The sequence below is a fragment of the Drosophila arizonae genome, chromosome 3 (assembly GCF_054131065.1).
Source record: "Drosophila arizonae isolate 15081-1271.41 chromosome 3, UAZ_ARI_1.0, whole genome shotgun sequence".
NCBI lineage: Eukaryota > Metazoa > Arthropoda > Insecta > Diptera > Drosophilidae > Drosophila > Drosophila arizonae.
The window spans coordinates 24,343,614-24,360,646 of record NC_142923.1 but is presented as its reverse complement, the minus strand read 5'-3'; the positions used below and the strand labels follow the sequence as shown (position 1 = coordinate 24,360,646).

At 33.1% G+C, this 17,033-nt stretch overlaps 2 protein-coding genes across 2 annotated transcripts; both read left to right on the top strand.

The window, feature by feature from the left end:
* Positions 1 to 245: 245 nt before the first annotated feature.
* LOC149269932 (beta-1,4-glucuronyltransferase 1) lies at positions 246 to 7,867 on the top strand. The gene is made up of 4 exons (XM_089464625.1): positions 246 to 1,128; positions 1,221 to 2,143; positions 4,345 to 5,116; positions 6,624 to 7,867. Exons 2-4 carry the CDS (start codon positions 1,737 to 1,739, stop codon positions 6,819 to 6,821), a joined length of 1,377 nt encoding a protein of 458 aa, XP_089320751.1. The 5' UTR covers positions 246 to 1,128; positions 1,221 to 1,736; the 3' UTR covers positions 6,822 to 7,867.
* Positions 7,868 to 10,704: 2,837 nt separating this feature from the next.
* Positions 10,705 to 13,029, top strand: LOC108609561 (uncharacterized). The gene is made up of 5 exons (XM_089466214.1): positions 10,705 to 10,845; positions 10,920 to 11,058; positions 11,803 to 11,888; positions 12,285 to 12,438; positions 12,509 to 13,029. The coding sequence occupies exons 1-5, from the start codon at positions 10,771 to 10,773 to the stop codon at positions 12,949 to 12,951; spliced, it is 897 nt and encodes a 298-aa protein (XP_089322340.1). The 5' UTR covers positions 10,705 to 10,770; the 3' UTR covers positions 12,952 to 13,029.
* Positions 13,030 to 17,033: the final 4,004 nt, after the last annotated feature.

Below are 17,033 nucleotides of genomic sequence, written 5' to 3'. Positions count from 1 at the left end.
TTCAGGATCTAGAAGATAATATATAATATATGAATATTTCCATAGATAATTGTAGTTTAATCAATAATTATATTATTATATTATATAAATATTAATAGTAGGAGAATAGGAATTAGCACTTTAGCTGACTATCGATACTTAACTCTAATGCTATCGATATATAACTAGATTGTCATTGCTGCTCAACGAGGATGTCATAAAAAAAAAAAAAAAAAAAAAAAGGTTTTTTTAATTGGAAGGGCAAAACATAGACGATTACTGTAGATTCATATACATAATTAAAATATGATTATATAAAGCCTTTCATAATTCTTTAATATGATATTTAAAAATATAAATAAGAGATTTTTAATTTAAAAATTGTATCGTATCTCGCACCAAATAGTAGCTGGCTCTATAGCTCAAATTGTCATTAAATTTAGAAATCAGTGAAAAGATAAAACCCAATCCTTGCGTCGTGAATACAGACATGAGTATGATAGTTTTCAGCTGTTAAGCTAAACACGCAGATATGAAATCACAATCGTACTATCAAACAGGATATTTGACCAATTGACGGAGTACTAGCTGACAAGTGAAAATATAAAATTAGAATTTCATTCGAAATCACGTGTACGCCTCGTTCCCATATATGAGATATTCCGGTAGGCGTGGTCAAATTAACTAAAAATTTTGTTTACATATTTAAAGTGCCATAATGATCAAATATACCAAGTTTCAGCTCAATATCTGCGTTTTTCAACTTTATGCCAATTATTTGGCAATTCCGCCCAGTGTGCATTGTCAATCTTTAGTCTTTAAGATGCTCCAAAATTTCTGGTTCAACTAAAAATCAAAATATACAGTAAAATGTCTTATCAGCTTCTCGCCCCATGTCAAATGGTGTATTTCACCATGTTAGATTAGGACTTTAGCAGAAATTACAATCAAAATCCAATAAGTACAATTATTGAATCCCAACTAAATGTTTTTGCGACGTCGCGACGTTTTCAAATTCCCATTAACAGAGAATATAATATATGCAAATAATGTAGACATATGAAGTTAAATTAAATTTACCCAACGAATAGACTATAAGCAAATAACGTACACATATGAAGCTAAGCAATAGCCAAGAATTCCTAAAATGTAAGAATAAAAAGTTCAGTTGATTCTAACCACTGAAAAGTGCAAGTCGTGTTTGCCGAAATTATTATTTTTCTTTAAAAAATAAATTTCAGTTTACGGAATTCGCGTTCTGCTGTAATACGGAGTCTCTATACCATACTCGAGTTGAAGTCGACAGTTCGCGTTTATCACTTGGCGCTGCTGGTCATTTTAGAGAGCGGAAAGTGTGTGACCATAGCCTAATGAAATATCTAGAAGAATACAAAAACAAAAAAATATCGTTTCATTTATAAAAAGAGTCCGTTCAACTTATCGGCATCGGCTGCGGTATTTGAACGATTTAAGTTCATCCAATGAAAACTTATCAATGGCGGCCATAATTAAGCTCAAATAAAGTGCTCAAGCTATAGCCAAAAAAAATATATGTATGTATATACATATATCATCTCTTTTTTTTTTTTTTTTTGGCAATTATCAATTATCAGTCTAAACAAAAGTGTAAAATTACAATGAATATTTAAGTAAATGTGTGTTGTAACAAAAAATATCGCTGTAATAATTGTGCACTCGAGTTTGTTGCGCGTTTTCGCGGTTTGTGTGTTTCGAGCAACTTCAAAGATTCTACATCCATGGCTGTACAGGTCAACAAGCGTAGCTTATTTTTCTTGCTACTTTTGGCATTTGTCATTTTTCTTGTGGTGCGCAATTTGAGGGAAACCCAAAAATTGGCAGCAGCCTTGGCGAGGCACAAACTCGGCCATCGAGTCCCGTCGGAGGTGGCTACCGTGGCTAATCCGTTCAGACCGAGCACGGAGGAACCTTTGTGGCTATCGCCACGCACCCAGGAACTTCAAGAGCTGCTAAAGTGTCGCAACCGCCGGCTGCGGCTACAGAAAGAACAGCATGGAAAATATTGGGTGGTGCAGAACCTGATTAGCGGACGACTCAGTCGTCGCATGGCCTGCGCCGAGTCCATAACGTACACCACCAATGGCGATTATACGTTATTCGATAATCTCGAAACAATTGCCGATCGGTGAGTAATGTGCCCAGATCTAAGATTTTTAGTTAAGAAATTTTCTCCTTATCACAGCTATTACGTATTCAATTTAATTTTAAAACGTGTTTTGACTACGCAATTTTTGAATTTCAATAATATTTCTTATTATTATATATTATATATATATACAATATATATATATATATATATATATATATATATATATATATATATATATATATATATATATATATATATATATATATATATATAATTTGGTATAAAGTTTACAAGTTTTATTCCAAATTATTTCTATCAACAAATTTATTTTAATTAAAATTTGTATTTTTTTTTTAAATTATTTTTGTTAATTTTTTTTAAATTATATATTTTTTTTATTAATTTTTTTCATATTATTTATTTTAATTGGGATTAATTTTTTTTACAAGCTTTGGAGTTTTTATTTAAAAATATTTCTATCAACAATTTATTTTAATTAAAATTTGTATTTCTCCACAAAAGTTTACTTTTTGTAGGGTGCGAGCCCCTTTGGCTTTCATAATTGTCTTGAAAACGAATATATGTACATTCTCTCTTGTGACCTATTTTATTCAGATTATTAGCCAAATAATAATATTTTATTTGACAGTCCACGAAAATCAAAATTAATGCGAAGTCTTTATTTTATTCTATTCAACAATACTTCAAGATCTTAAGTTTCCCTAACGTTCTAGCAGAAGTATTCTTTTCAGCCTTCCCTTATTAATATTTATTTATTTATAATTTATGTGGGTGTGCTGTCACAGCCATGGAGCTGTATCGCCCAATGAGCTCTGCAACTGTAGGAATAAGAAGATGCCCATGTGGATTTTACCACTCATACTCATGTGGATTTTTATCAATTTGAACCACCTCCAAATATGCTTATTTTGCGACGGGGCTTGGCTACACTGGCTTATAAAAATACAAAAATGTTCTCAATTATAACACTCAAGATATTTTGTAGTTTTGTAAACAGATGTTTAATTGATAATACCAAAGAGAGGGTGTTCTGTCTTGCTAACTTCAATATCATTCTATATAAAGACGGATGTCAATATCTAATAGTGGAAATTTTATGTGTCTGTTAGAGTCGTGGCGTCGCCGATAAATACAAAGATCGGCTTGTAAATTCCGCGTCTTTATTGATATTATGATAGCTGTGTTTAATTGTATACTATTTAGTAAATATGGATATGTGTGTCAATACCAGGAGAGGCAAGTGACCAGTGGAAGGGAGACGAAGTACTTAGCCGGTCGATTAGCCAACGGTATTTAGTTTACTGTGAACAAAGTATAGCCGTTGATCAATCAACATTTGGTCACAGTTGAGAATGCAGCGTTTGAAATACATAAATACATATTTATATTTATCAATATATTTTTTTGTAAATTTATTTCCAATTACTTTATTTGGTAACCCTATTTTTCACTTTAAAATCTTGACAATGGGTTCCTTGAGATGCCAAAAAATATGAAAACAATCAGAAATAGAGTTATTATAGCCAGAGCAACTATGAGCAACTAAATTTTGAATTATGATGACTTGGAAAGAGTCTGATAAGACTTTTTTACTCTAAGAGTAATGGAAAATGATGGATGATATAAAGTCAAAGACTTGTGGCGAAAAGTATGTGAACGGCATGATGAAGTGTGACAGATCCCATAAAGCATAGACAAGCAGAAAGATTGGCAAAATCGAATTATATTTTTATACCCTGAACCCATTTTCAATGGGAAATCAGGGTATATTGGTTTTGTGAAAAAGTATTTAACGGACAGAAGGAGGCGTGGCAGACCCCATAAAGTATATATATTCTTGATCAGCGAGACGAGCTAAGTCGGTATAGCTCTGTCTTTTTAAAAAATTTTAAATGTTTAAAATATGAGAAAATGAGAATATTATAATTTCTGTTAGATTACAAAAGGCTGATTTTTTATCAAAATGTTTTTTTTTTTCTGAGAATATTTTCTGTCATAGAAATGCTCTAAAGAAGACATTTTCAATGGCTTAAAAAAATATTTTAAGTGAATTCTACTAGATTGATCAATTTGGTTTATTAATATAAATATTTTGTTACTTTGATCGCGTTAAAATTTAATACTTTAAAGTTCAAAGCTGAACTATCAATATACTTTTTATTTATTTATTTTTTTTTAACATGTTTTTGAACTACCCTAAGTCCAACTCTTTGCAGGTGGTTCGGCCCCATAAGCTTTGCCATACACACACCTGGCTATGATCTGAATGCCACACTAGATGCCATTCAGTACGTGAGAAACTGTTTGCCTGGCAGCCAGTTGATCAGCGACTTTGTTAGCTTTCACGTTTACTTCTCCAATGAGCACATGCCCGAGTATGTGCCGTTCGATGAGGAGGAGGCCCTCAATTGGCCCTACCGATGCGTGGATGAGAATGGCACTCTGTTGGCACCGCCCTATCTGCAGAACCGGACGACCATGTACAAGGCGCAGGCCAATCTGACGTATCCCATCAATGTGGGCCGAAATATCGCTCGCAGGGCTGTCAATACGCATTTCATATTCGCCTGCGACATCGAGCTCTTCCCCAGTTTGGGGCTGATCGAACAGTTCTTGGACATGGTGCATCGCAATAGAAGTGTCTTGGCCCTCAGTCCGAATCAGCGGCCGAGAGTCTATCCCTTGCCGGTCTTCGAGATAGAGGAGAACGAGCAAGTGCCCAATGATAAATTGGAGTTGTTGGATCTCCTGCAGAAGCGTCGCGCTCAGCTCTTCCATGCGAAAGTCTGCGCAAGCTGCCACAAGGTGCCCGGCTACCAGAGATGGATCAATCGTACGACTCCCATCCCGGACGAACTGCAACTGTTCAGTATGACCCTCAGGCAGGATAGTTTCCGCCACTGGGAGCCCTTCTACATCAGCGACAACAAGGAGCCGGTCTTCGACGAACGCGTCACCTGGGAGGGACAGTCGGACAAGCGCATTCAGGTGAATCTCTTAATCTAATCTCGAGACTTGAAGAAATAAGTTCATAAAGATTATTCGATTGAGGGTTGTCAAGCATTATCGAAATATGTTTCAAGTGGGTTAAAAAAATCAAACTCATTTCGAATAGCCTTTAATTATCTTAAAATGTCGGGCCTTGACATAAGCCTTGCTTAAGTTCTGATTTAGAAAGCCGTGTCAACAATATAAAGCCATTGTTTGCAATACTCTCTAGATAGCTTGAAATATATCTATAACAAAGAAATATGAATGAAAGAAGATACTTATCGACTATTATGTAATAGAGAAAACTCCGAATTATATCAGAGACAGAATTAAATTTATGTAAAAATGTGAATATGTAATGAATGAATGAATTAATTAATTATAAAAAAAAAAAAAAAAAAAAAAAAAAAAAATATCTAATAATCGAAATATCTTAATAATCTCGAGATTATCTCTATCTTAATGTATCTATGTGTCTATGTATCTATGAATTTCTATGTATCTATGAATTTCTATGTATCTCTGAATATCTATGAATATCTATGTATCTATGAATTTCTATGTATCAATGTATCAATGTATCAATGTATCAATATATCAATGTATCAATGTATCAATGTATCAATGTATCAATGTATCAATGTATCTATGTATCTATGTATCTATGTATCTATGTATCTATGTATCTATGTATCTATGTATCTATGTATCTATGTATCTATGTATCTATGTATCTATGTATCTATGTATCTATGTATCTATGTATCTATGTATCTATGTATCTATGTATCTATGTATCTAGGTATCTATGTATCTATGTATCTAATGTATCTAATGTATCTATGGATCTATGTTATCTGTATGTATCTACTGTACTAGTATCTATGTATCTATTGTATCTATGTTATCTATGTATCTATGTATCTATGTATCTATGTATCTATGTATCTATGATTATCTATGTATCTAATGTATCTATGTATCTATGTATCTATGTATCTATGTATCTATGTATCTATGTATCTATGTATCTATGTATCTATGTATCTATGTATCTATGTATCTATGTATCTATGTATCTATGTATCTATGTATCTATGTATCTAGAAAAGTGTATCTTTATGTATCTATGTATCTATGTATCTATGTACTATGTATCTTATGTAGCTATGTGAATCTATGTATCTTATGTATCTTGCTATTCTATAGTAAATCTATGTAGCTATGTATCTATGTATCTATGTATCTATGTATCTATGTATCTTTGTATTTATGTATCTTGGCATCTTTGAATAGAATTATCGAAATATTTAAGTATCTAAGTGCCTGAGTATCTAGTATCTAAATATATTAAGATGTAAATATTTAATAAGTTAAATATCTAAATATTCTTTGATTCGATTTCATTTGATTAGTTCTTAATAGATTAGTTACACAATAAATTACTTTTTATATTAAAATATATTTTGTTTGCCAAGTCTAACGCTTTCTATATCTCTTTTAGGGCTATGCAATGTGCCTGCTAGGCTACGAGTATCATGTGCTGCATCCCGCTTTCCTGGTCCACAGTCCTGGCATCAAGAATTCTACACTTAGTGCGGTGCGTGCCAAATACGCCTCTGAAATGACCAGGTTTATTAAAAAGAAAATCGAGCCCGAGTATCGAGTGCTCTACGGAAAGAACAAGAAATGCATAACGTGATCTAAGTTGGCATATCAAATAGTCTAAGCCAGTCAGACTAGACGATTGCCATGCAATCAAGTTAAAACATTTATTAAATATTTTTAACTAATCTAAAACTTAAAATAAGAATTCAAAGAAACTGCCTTTAGCAAAATAGCTGTGAATCCTCTAAAGGGAAACTAATTGTTATAGATGACATTTTGGCATGGCAACCATCGCGTCAATTTGTTCCATCCAAAGTTATGAATTTATAGTTTAAGTTTAAGGAATTCTTTACTCTGTAAATTTATTCGATTGTTTAAGTTCGGAAGTGATACTACAGAGAAAACAATAAAAAAAAAAAAACAATATAATTATTTAATTTAATTATTAAATTAATTAATTATTTAATTAGAATAGAATCTAAATTAAACAAAAAATCAGTTAATAGTATATTATATTCCATAAACTGTTATATATAAATATTACCTCAATTACCTCAATTATAATATATCTTTAAATATCTTTAATATTAATAATATTCTAAAAAAGTAAGATAAAAGCTTTACAGAAAACTACATAAAGGTTTAATCTTTTTTAAATACATATTTCGTCTATTAATTATTTACAAAGCGATGTGCTTATATCTTATCAATTATAATTGTTCTAATTATTTTCTGTTATCATGGTCAGGTAAACTTTTGAATCTATCTTTATTTGATACTGTCTGGCAACGCTACAGGCGAGTCAAGTTTTAAGTTCTTTGCTAAAAGCTTTTAGCAATGAACGCTTGCGCTTAATAAGCACTAGATGGCGCTTTAAGACGGAACATGGAAATGCTTGTGGAATATAAAAATAAGAATATAAGACAAATAAGTGTAAAAAAATGGCAATATATAAAAAGAAAAATAAAGTAGAAATACAATTTCGAGGCTTAAATATATTTGAATTACTTTAAATATGAAAAAAAAGGAAAATAAATAAGTTGAAACTAAAATTATAAAAACTATAGAAAAAATAAAAAACAAATAGGTTAGTATATAAAGTTCATTGTTATTTGACCAAAAATAAAAATATAATATATATCTTTTGGTTTATTTTTTTTATATATATATTTTTTTATTTGATTCAGTTTCAGCTTAAACTAAAATCTATTAATTCCATTTTGAAGTAAAATGTCAGACAAAAGTTCATGACTTTGGAGGTATTTCTGAGCATCATCATCACCATTTGTCAAACTTTCATCAGAAATATGTTTTATTGAGCTTAATTTCCACCATTTGTGCCTACATTTATCCGATGTTGATATAGAATTAATGGCATTGGGATATTTCACTGTAGTTGCACTAATAACTGGATTCAATGGATCCGAGCCATAAAGCTGTTGATATTGTTTACTTCTCACAAGACTCATAATTTGCTCAAAGGCGAGCAAAACAAAGAAGTCATAGACAACGAAAGCTACAAAATAAATATATGTATATATTATATATTAGGAAATAGAGAAAAAGAACGAGAGAGAGACAGAGAGAGACAGAGAGAGAGAGAGAGAGAGAGAGAGAGAGAGAGTGAGGTAGTGAGGGAGCTACAGAGTGAGGGAAAGAGATACAGCGAGAAAGATAGAAAGAGAGTAATAGGTACAGATAGGGAGAAAGAGATAGATAAATAGATAGATAGAGAGAGAGAGAGATAGAAAGAGAGTTACATATTCAGACAGAGTGAAAGAGATAGATAGAGAGAGGGAGAGATCGAGAGAATACGCACTTGCGTAAGCAGCTGCCGTCACAGTTAAAACTATTAACTTTTCCAGACTAACGAAATGTCGAATAATTCGAAGAAATAAGACAGCAATTACAATGATTTCCACGATAAAAACAAATTCAAAGAAAGCCAAAGGCAGAACAAAATAACGTTTCAGCTGAGCAAAAATGAAGACAGGTAGAAATAATTTGAAGTGTTGAATATATAGTTTACAGATAATACAAAAGCTCACGTTATATGCACCATATCCAGCAACAACACATGCAATTCCATGACCAATGCTATAAAGCTGCAGGAAAAATGTTAATATTTCAGGATCTAGAAGATAATATATAATATATGAATATTTCCATAGATAATTGTAGTTTAATCAATAATTATATTATTATATTATATAAATATTAATAGTAGGAGAATAGGAATTAGCACTTTAGCTGACTATCGATACTTAACTCTAATGCTATCGATATATAACTAGATTGTCATTGCTGCTCAACGAGGATGTCATAAAAAAAAAAAAAAAAAAAAAAAAGGTTTTTTTAATTGGAAGGGCAAAACATAGACGATTACTGTAGATTCATATACATAATTAAAATATGATTATATAAAGCCTTTCATAATTCTTTAATATGATATTTAAAAATATAAATAAGAGATTTTTAATTTAAAAATTGTATCGTATCTCGCACCAAATAGTAGCTGGCTCTATAGCTCAAATTGTCATTAAATTTAGAAATCAGTGAGAAGATAAAACCCAATCCTTGCGTCGTGAATACAGACATGAGTATGATAGTTTTCAGCTGTTAAGGAAAACAAAATTTAAAAATATATAGAAAAACATAAATTTAATATGCTAAAACTTAATTCTTAAAATTAAAATAAATTAAATAAAAAATTAGAGAAAATATATAAAATATAAAATATTCAGAAAGTATTTTTTATAAATTTATTGAGTTTATAAATATGAAATATTTTCTAAAAAATATGTACTGAATGATAAAAGCTAAAACATATGTATTTATAATGTAGTCAAAATATATGAAAAAAAATCAGGATAAAACTGGGGCTCACCAATAAATTTATTAATAAAAGTGTAATTTGTATTTAAATTTTAAAATTGATATTTTTACTATTTTTAATTATTATTACATATTTATTATAGTTTTTTTTTATATGTATATGATTAAAGATTTTATTCTTTAAATAAAAAAATCATTTTGCTCTTTACTTTTATTTTTTAATTTTTGAATAATCAAATATATATTTTTACTCTTTTTATTCAATATTATAAATTAATTATATTTTCTTTTATATATGTTTGATGTAAATAAATATATAATTTATTTCTTGAATCAAGAAATAATTTTTCTTTTTACTTGTATTTTTAATTTTGAATAAAAAATATATATTTTAATTCTTTTTATTTGATATATATAGTTTTTAATGTGTTATTGTATATATATGTATATATGTATGTGAATAATTATTTTTTATTTTTATTATTTTTAATAAAAAATCACTTTTCTGTTTACTTTTATTTTTTTATTTTGAATTTAAATATTTGCGTTTTTAGCAAATTTTTCCACTAAATCATAATTTTTAATAAATAAAAATTATTTCTAAAATCATAAAAAGAATATCAATAAAAAATAAATAAATATATTAGAAACATATAAATATTGGAAAATCAATGTAAAATAGTTATAACCTCTTAGTGTAAATAAACACCATAATCATAGTGTATTCACTGTTGATTTCTTACTTCACCATTTATTTTTGTAATATACATAATTATATTATTTGAAAAATAAAACAGCTTCAACAAACCAATGCGAAAATGCTGATAAGGATAACGCCCAAGCGCACTGATGCGCAGAAGATGTAGGTCCTCATGAACAGCATATTGGAAAGCAACTGAGAATTGCTTCTCAGGCGGACTTTGGGAATCCCTGTGAACTCCATGACGTCCAGCAGGCGAATGAAAAATTGTGACCATTGGCATTGCATTACGGACAAATGCGACGCGTGTTATGAAAGCAAATAGTACAATATGCAGATAGAAATCTCTACGGCTGGAACATGCTTTGTCATTTAGCCAGTCCATTGTCAGTTCGTAGTTCATTCGAGGGGAAATCGAATTGTAGGCTCATTTGGAAGGCCAGCGCTGGGCCAGTTAGTAGCCTGCCATGAAATATGGCCAGCGATTTAAATTAATAAAGCCCCAAAAATGTTGTTTATGGAAAGCTATTTGTGCTATTGCTCAGTGCGTCTTGGCGTTATGAGTGTCGGTGCTTTAAGCATTGTAAGTGCAGTATACTCCCCGAACATAGATGTATGTATGTGTGGTATTGAGTGATACAAATTTGATTTTTGCAGATCTTTTCGATAACGCTCAGCACCGTCTTCTTTGTGCGCGGTGCTCATCTGTTCGATCAAGTTATCGACCTGCTCGAAAATGACTCACAATATAAATCTAGCAACGCTGTACGAAAACTCATTAACTGGATACATGACTGTGAGTACTCCTAGCGAAAGGAAGGGGCGGGGGGCGGAGAGATAAAATTGTTAGTTTTTCGATTGTTTTTGAAAATGAAGAGATGAAGTTTTTGATTTATTTTTATGTGGTAGAGATGGGTAAAAGGCTTCTTATCGTAAGTTTTAGGAGTATACAATTTCAAATATAAAGTGAACAGTACCAGGGACTTTGGGGATACAGTTATGTGTTTAAAATATTAGTTCAAGTTGATGATTTTGTCATAGATGAGAAATTGTCTTGAAAAGATTGAAAGTGCTGTATTATTAATAGTAATTATATTATTATTGATAGTATTGTATTATATTATTACAAATATGTGTTATATATTTCTCTAAAAGTTAGTTGATAAACACATCTTCCAAGCCAGACCAGAGCAAATGGTTTGTTTGCCTAACTTAAACTTTTTTTTTCGACTTTCTTTAAAAAACTATAGCCTATTCTAAATAATATATATATATATATATATATATATATATATATATTAAGGAGCAGTTGGAATTCTTATTGATTATTGCATATACATATGGGCTTTTCTCTAGGAAAACCCCTGGTATTTTTTTCCCCCTTTGGGTGTAATTTGCAAATGGACCAATTTTAGTAATAATAATGATCGCGACCTACAAAATTCGACTTTTCTATATAAATGCTCATATTTCCTTTATACATAGCATGTAAAGAAAATAATATTAATATTCATATTATATTATGTATCTAAAATTTTAGCACCTGATAATGTTATGATATTTCTGCAAGTCATGTGCTATGTTCGCATAGCCTGCGCCATTTTGGGCATCATTGGAGCTTGGAGGGTATGTAGAGGATATTTTTTTATTTTATTTATTTTTTTTATTAGTACAAAATTAGAAAATATTTAAATAAAATGATGTTAAAAATATAAAATAACTTTGCTATTTACAAATAAAATAATAATATTATTCATAAATAAATAAATTAATCTAAAAATTCAAAAATAAAAATAAAGCTAAATTAAGCTTAAGAGGCTTTTCCAAACACATTTCAATTATTATTAATTAAAGCATCGTTAATCGTACTTTTGTTACATTTCCACAAAGATATATACGTAATTAATATAATATTAATTGAATTATTTGAAGCTGTAAAGCCTTATTAACAATTTCCCAAATTTAATTAGCTTTAATCCCTATCTGTTTCATATATAATTTAATACCTTGCTGCATCTCAAGCTCCACAAATGGCTGTTGCTGCCGTTGGCTCTCATGGAATTCATGTATTTCCTGGGCATCACAATCAGTCACATTGTCTTCATGATTGTGCTGAAGAAGCAGATCAACCTGGGCCTACTCATTGTGCTCACCTTGGTGGGCAGTTTCTATTGTCGTGAGTTAAGCAGAATACTTATGTTAAACTGTGGAGTGAAACTCATCAATAATTGCCCTTGATTCAACAGTTTTTGCTGGCTATAATTGCGTGACGTGCATTGCCCTGTTCCAAATAATAAATCTGGTGCGAAGCAACAAATATCGTCAGCTCTACGGCGAGGATCCGTTTAATCCGCTGGTCATGAGGCGTTCACGCGGCGAGGTGCAGCAGCTGCGCGTGCTGGGCACACCCGAGGACATCGACATCGATGAGCAGAAGCGATTGGCCAAGCTGGGCCTCTGGCCGCGACGTCATCCGCAGGTAATTTCCGTCATTCCGATGCAGACGCCGGCCGTCAATCTGAAATGGTGGCAGCAGCAGGCCCTCGACAGGGATGAACAGCTCCACGATTCGGCTGTCTATCGAAACTGGCAGCGCGATGAGCTGCTGCGGGGCGTGGGCGGCGAGGTGGAGCGCAAAAATGAATTGAATCGACGCTACGCAGAGGTGCAACATTTCCAATGGCGCTAGCTGAGCCAAAGGTGATGGGATCCATTGAAAGTTATCTAAAATTGGGTTGGTTATGTGACTCCACTATATTTGCTTAAAAAGAGAGCTTTAAACTTTAACTTTGTGTATAATATTTAAATTTTATGTACATATAAATAAATTCAATAATAAATAAATAAATAATTATATGAATAAATAATATATATTTACTATTCAGGAAGAAGTTTTTAAGTTTCAATAAATTTACTCTATGATCTTTATCTGCTATAGTTAGTTGAACATCCAAATTTTATAAAGGCTTTTGTCAAAGAATACTTACAATTTTATTTCGGTATTATATGTATAAACAAAATATGTATGATATTTCTGCATATAGTTTATAGGAAAATACTTACACCTTAGACATTTTTAAATTACAATAATCGTTCTCAGTATTACCTCTAAGTATTACCTCTAAGTATATCCTCCAAGTATTTCTTCCAAGTCTCTAATTAAAGCATTTCCCTTCCGTCGTTCCCTAAATGCTTAGTTAAACGATCATTAAATATTTACTCCACTTCACTGCACTGCACGAGTGACCCCCACTAGGCCTGGGCGACTGAGGAAATGCTGCAGCTGCTACCCATTATATAGAGCGACTTTCACTCAAACACTAAGTCGCGCTCGAATGTTGAGCCCGACGCCAGGTAGAGGCCGTTGCAATCAAGCTTTAAGTGACCAATGAGAGCACGCTCTGCTGCTGCCGTTGTTAAGCAGACAGACAGAGAGACATACTGTGAGATTGACAGAGATACCTACAGAGAGACAGCATCCACAATGCTCACACTCGTGCAAGACACGATCTAAAGAATGTTATCGTTCTCCAAGCGATAATTGAGTAACATTGCGTTTATTAACAGAGTCTGCAGTCAGTAGCCAATAGCCCTGCACACTCATAAATGGATCAAACCAAATGACCAATGCCGTGTCAGCAGCTAAATGAGTGAGTGAGCTATCTAAGTCCACTCTTTGATCGCTCTCTCATATTGTAGCTGCTATTTATACGAAAATCACTCGTCAGACACACATACACTCACGCGTTTTCTTTATTCATTTAATGCGTGCTTTTTAATAAGTATATCTAAATCTACTAATGCTTTTAAGTATTGCATAAATAGTTTAGCTAATATAAGCTTCAATTTAATTTCATTATACGCACACTTGTATATTTTTATCGCATTTGCTTTATCTCTTAATCCAGATAAGTTTTGCACACACACGCACATTGAATTAAAATCCACCCGACGACAGATTTCTTGGCACTCCCTTGGAGCCACAGCTCGACTGTCGTTAGCTTGACTTCCACACACACACATACACATGTTCCACAGCTAGCATCCACTTGTTGAGCACACTGCCAATTCGCCACGTGCCAACGCGGATGTTGGTGAGTCTGTTGGCAAGGCTCGACTCGAAGCATTTTTTTTTTGGCAAGCTAATCCGCTGCTAAGCACACGGTAGATAATCAAGAACACGTAACGATAGTATTACGTGTGTCCTGTCTATGTTACGGAAATGTTTCTTTTAAATTGGCAGCCATTATGGTGAGATATGATTATAAAATTTATATTGTGATATGAATAGTTATATAGAGTGAATGCATAAACTAGAGAAATGCGTGCAGTTATTAAAAAAAAACAAGTAAGAAGGCTCCAGTCGAGACTGCTCGACTAGGAGATACCCTGAACCCTCCAAGATGATATAATTATCAGTCTGGACTTCTTTTATGCACACATACATACACATGCACTTATAAGCACGCGCTCTGCTGACTGCGCAGTTAGCAGCGACTGCGCTTGGGCTGCGCTGCAATGTGGGCAATATTATGAGAATTTATTTGTTGAATAATTTCGTTTGTAGACATACGATCTTAATGAAACTTTCAGAGCGTAATCATATGGTTAAAATATGTGTACATTCCAAAGCACAAGTCTCTAGTACTTGAAATGCGTTTTTTACAAATTGGGGGCGAAGGGGGCGTGGTATCCAAAATCTGTAAATTACAAAATCTTTGTGTCCATTAACTCTATATACAACGCAAATTTGGAGTCTCCAGGTTTAAAAGTGTTCCAACTAGGATGAAAAAACCAAGTCGATTTTTCGATTATTCTCGATAAAAAAGTTATCGGATGAGTTATCGAAAAAATAAAGCAAACTCGTACTGCCTATGGTATTCACGAGTATGCATGCCAAATTTCAGCTCTCTAGCTCTTATATCTTCTGAGATCCTTTTGCTCATACGGACGGACGGACGGACGGACGGACGGACGGACGGACAGACGGACAGGGCTATATCGACTCAGCTCGTCGTCCTGATCAAGAATATATATACTTTATGGGGTCTGTGATGATTCCTTCTGCCTGTTACATACTTTTCACAAAACCATTATACCCTGATTTCCCATTTTCAATGGGTTCAGGGTATAATTATTGGGAGTGTACCTTATGTACATATATTAGGCTATATAATGTTAACAGATGCATCTTGAAACATGCATGTTCGTTAACATAGCGCATATATTGAGTGGCTTAATTGTCATTATCACTCAATTGCGCTCATTGCTCCGGCGTCGCTATGTTAATATTAGCATTTCTGTTAAAGTCGCTTTATACAGGGCTCTCTTTTGAGCTAACATAATCTATTAATGCTAAATATTCCAATTGAGTAATAATAATAAATGAGTCTTTATAGTGGTCAATATCACTAACTCGCTCTTCACACTCAATTTGTCCAGAATTATAGAGTTACAGCTGATAATTTAACTCGTGTACTTCTGCTTAATTTATTGAATCTCTATACAGCCCAAGTTGTAATATAACAATACAGTTCAGTAGTTCTCTGGTTTACTTGGCAACCAGTGAATTTTATTCATTTGGCTTAAATTTGCGAATTTCATCAAACTTGCAAACATTGCGACCATATTCAAATTTATTTATTATGCATAATTGAGTTGCCAACTTTGTGCTTTGGGTCTATACAAAACAATTATTTGCTGGCCCACTTTTGAGTCTCCGATGACGCAGCAGTTCGACTGATAGACTTCTGTTTTAAAGGCATTAGGGCTGTGGGCGGTGGGCGGGGCTCAGAAAAGTTTTAATTAAATTAGTGCACAAGTTGGCAGCACTGCAGCTGGGTAACTGTAACTGTCAACATAGCGCCGAATTCTCTACGGGCGCCGCGCCGCCTATGTGACCAGAGTGCGCTTGTGTGTGTGTTTTAGAGTGTGTGCAGACAGACATTGAAATTGACTGTATCGTCTAGCTACGCTCTCGCTCTGTCGCTCTCTCTTCCGTTCTCCCGTTCTTCTGCTCTCTTCTGCCTGAATGCTGCCATCAGCAAGTGCCCGGGCGCTATTGCTAGACACTTTGATTTTTCGTTTGGCATCCACAATAGTCCAGAAACTTTTCGCATCTCCCTTTTATCTGAACGCTGCGCATTTGACGGCGAAGAAGGCAAGAGGCAAAAAGCATTTGTAAATCGACCTCCCCACTCAGCTCACGCTCTCATACCCTTTACCGTTCCTCTCTCACTCTCTCCTTCTTACGCTCTCTTTTATTCCACCGGATATGCAAAGTGTGCAGTGTGTTGTCGACTCGACGCTTGACAATCCCAGACAGTTGCATAATCTGTCCTGCCGTTTATGCAAAGTGGCCCAAAAAGAATAGAAACGGTAGAGAGAGAGAGAGAGAGAGAGAGAGAGAGAGAGAGAGAGAGAGAGAGAGAGAGAGAGAGCGATAAAGGGAGAGCTTTGAGCGCAAAAGCATGAGTGGGATAATGCTAAGAGGTATCTGAATTGTTAAGCTACAGCAAATGCAGCACAAAGCGAAATCGAAGTTTTATTGAATAAGTTGATAAAGCATGCCGCAGCTTTTTTTTTTCGTTCCATTATCTGCTCAGCCACAATTTTATTGTAGTTTTATAAGACTCTTATTGCGGCTCATACTTAAACTTGCCAATAAATAAACAACAAAAACAAACAGAAAATATTTAAACTTAAAACATTTTTTCAACTCTTGGAAAAAAGAGAAAAATACATATACATATACATATACATAAGCATCTA

What these genes read in the sequence shown, in the direction of transcription:
- LOC149269932 (XM_089464625.1), top strand. Translation starts at nt 1,737, where the DNA reads ATGGCTGTACAGGTCAACAAGCGTAGCTTATTTTTCTTGCTACTTTTG. An exon ending in CTCGAAACAATTGCCGATCG is followed by an intron (nt 2,144 to 4,344) that starts GTGAGTAATGTG and finishes AACTCTTTGCAG; the next exon opens with GTGGTTCGGCCCCATAAGCT. An exon ending in AGTCGGACAAGCGCATTCAG is followed by an intron (nt 5,117 to 6,623) that starts GTGAATCTCTTA and finishes TATCTCTTTTAG; the next exon opens with GGCTATGCAATGTGCCTGCT.
- LOC108609561 (XM_089466214.1), top strand. Translation starts at nt 10,771, where the DNA reads ATGTTGTTTATGGAAAGCTATTTGTGCTATTGCTCAGTGCGTCTTGGC. An exon ending in CATTAACTGGATACATGACT is followed by an intron (nt 11,059 to 11,802) that starts GTGAGTACTCCT and finishes CTAAAATTTTAG; the next exon opens with CACCTGATAATGTTATGATA. An exon ending in GCATCATTGGAGCTTGGAGG is followed by an intron (nt 11,889 to 12,284) that starts GTATGTAGAGGA and finishes CTGCATCTCAAG; the next exon opens with CTCCACAAATGGCTGTTGCT.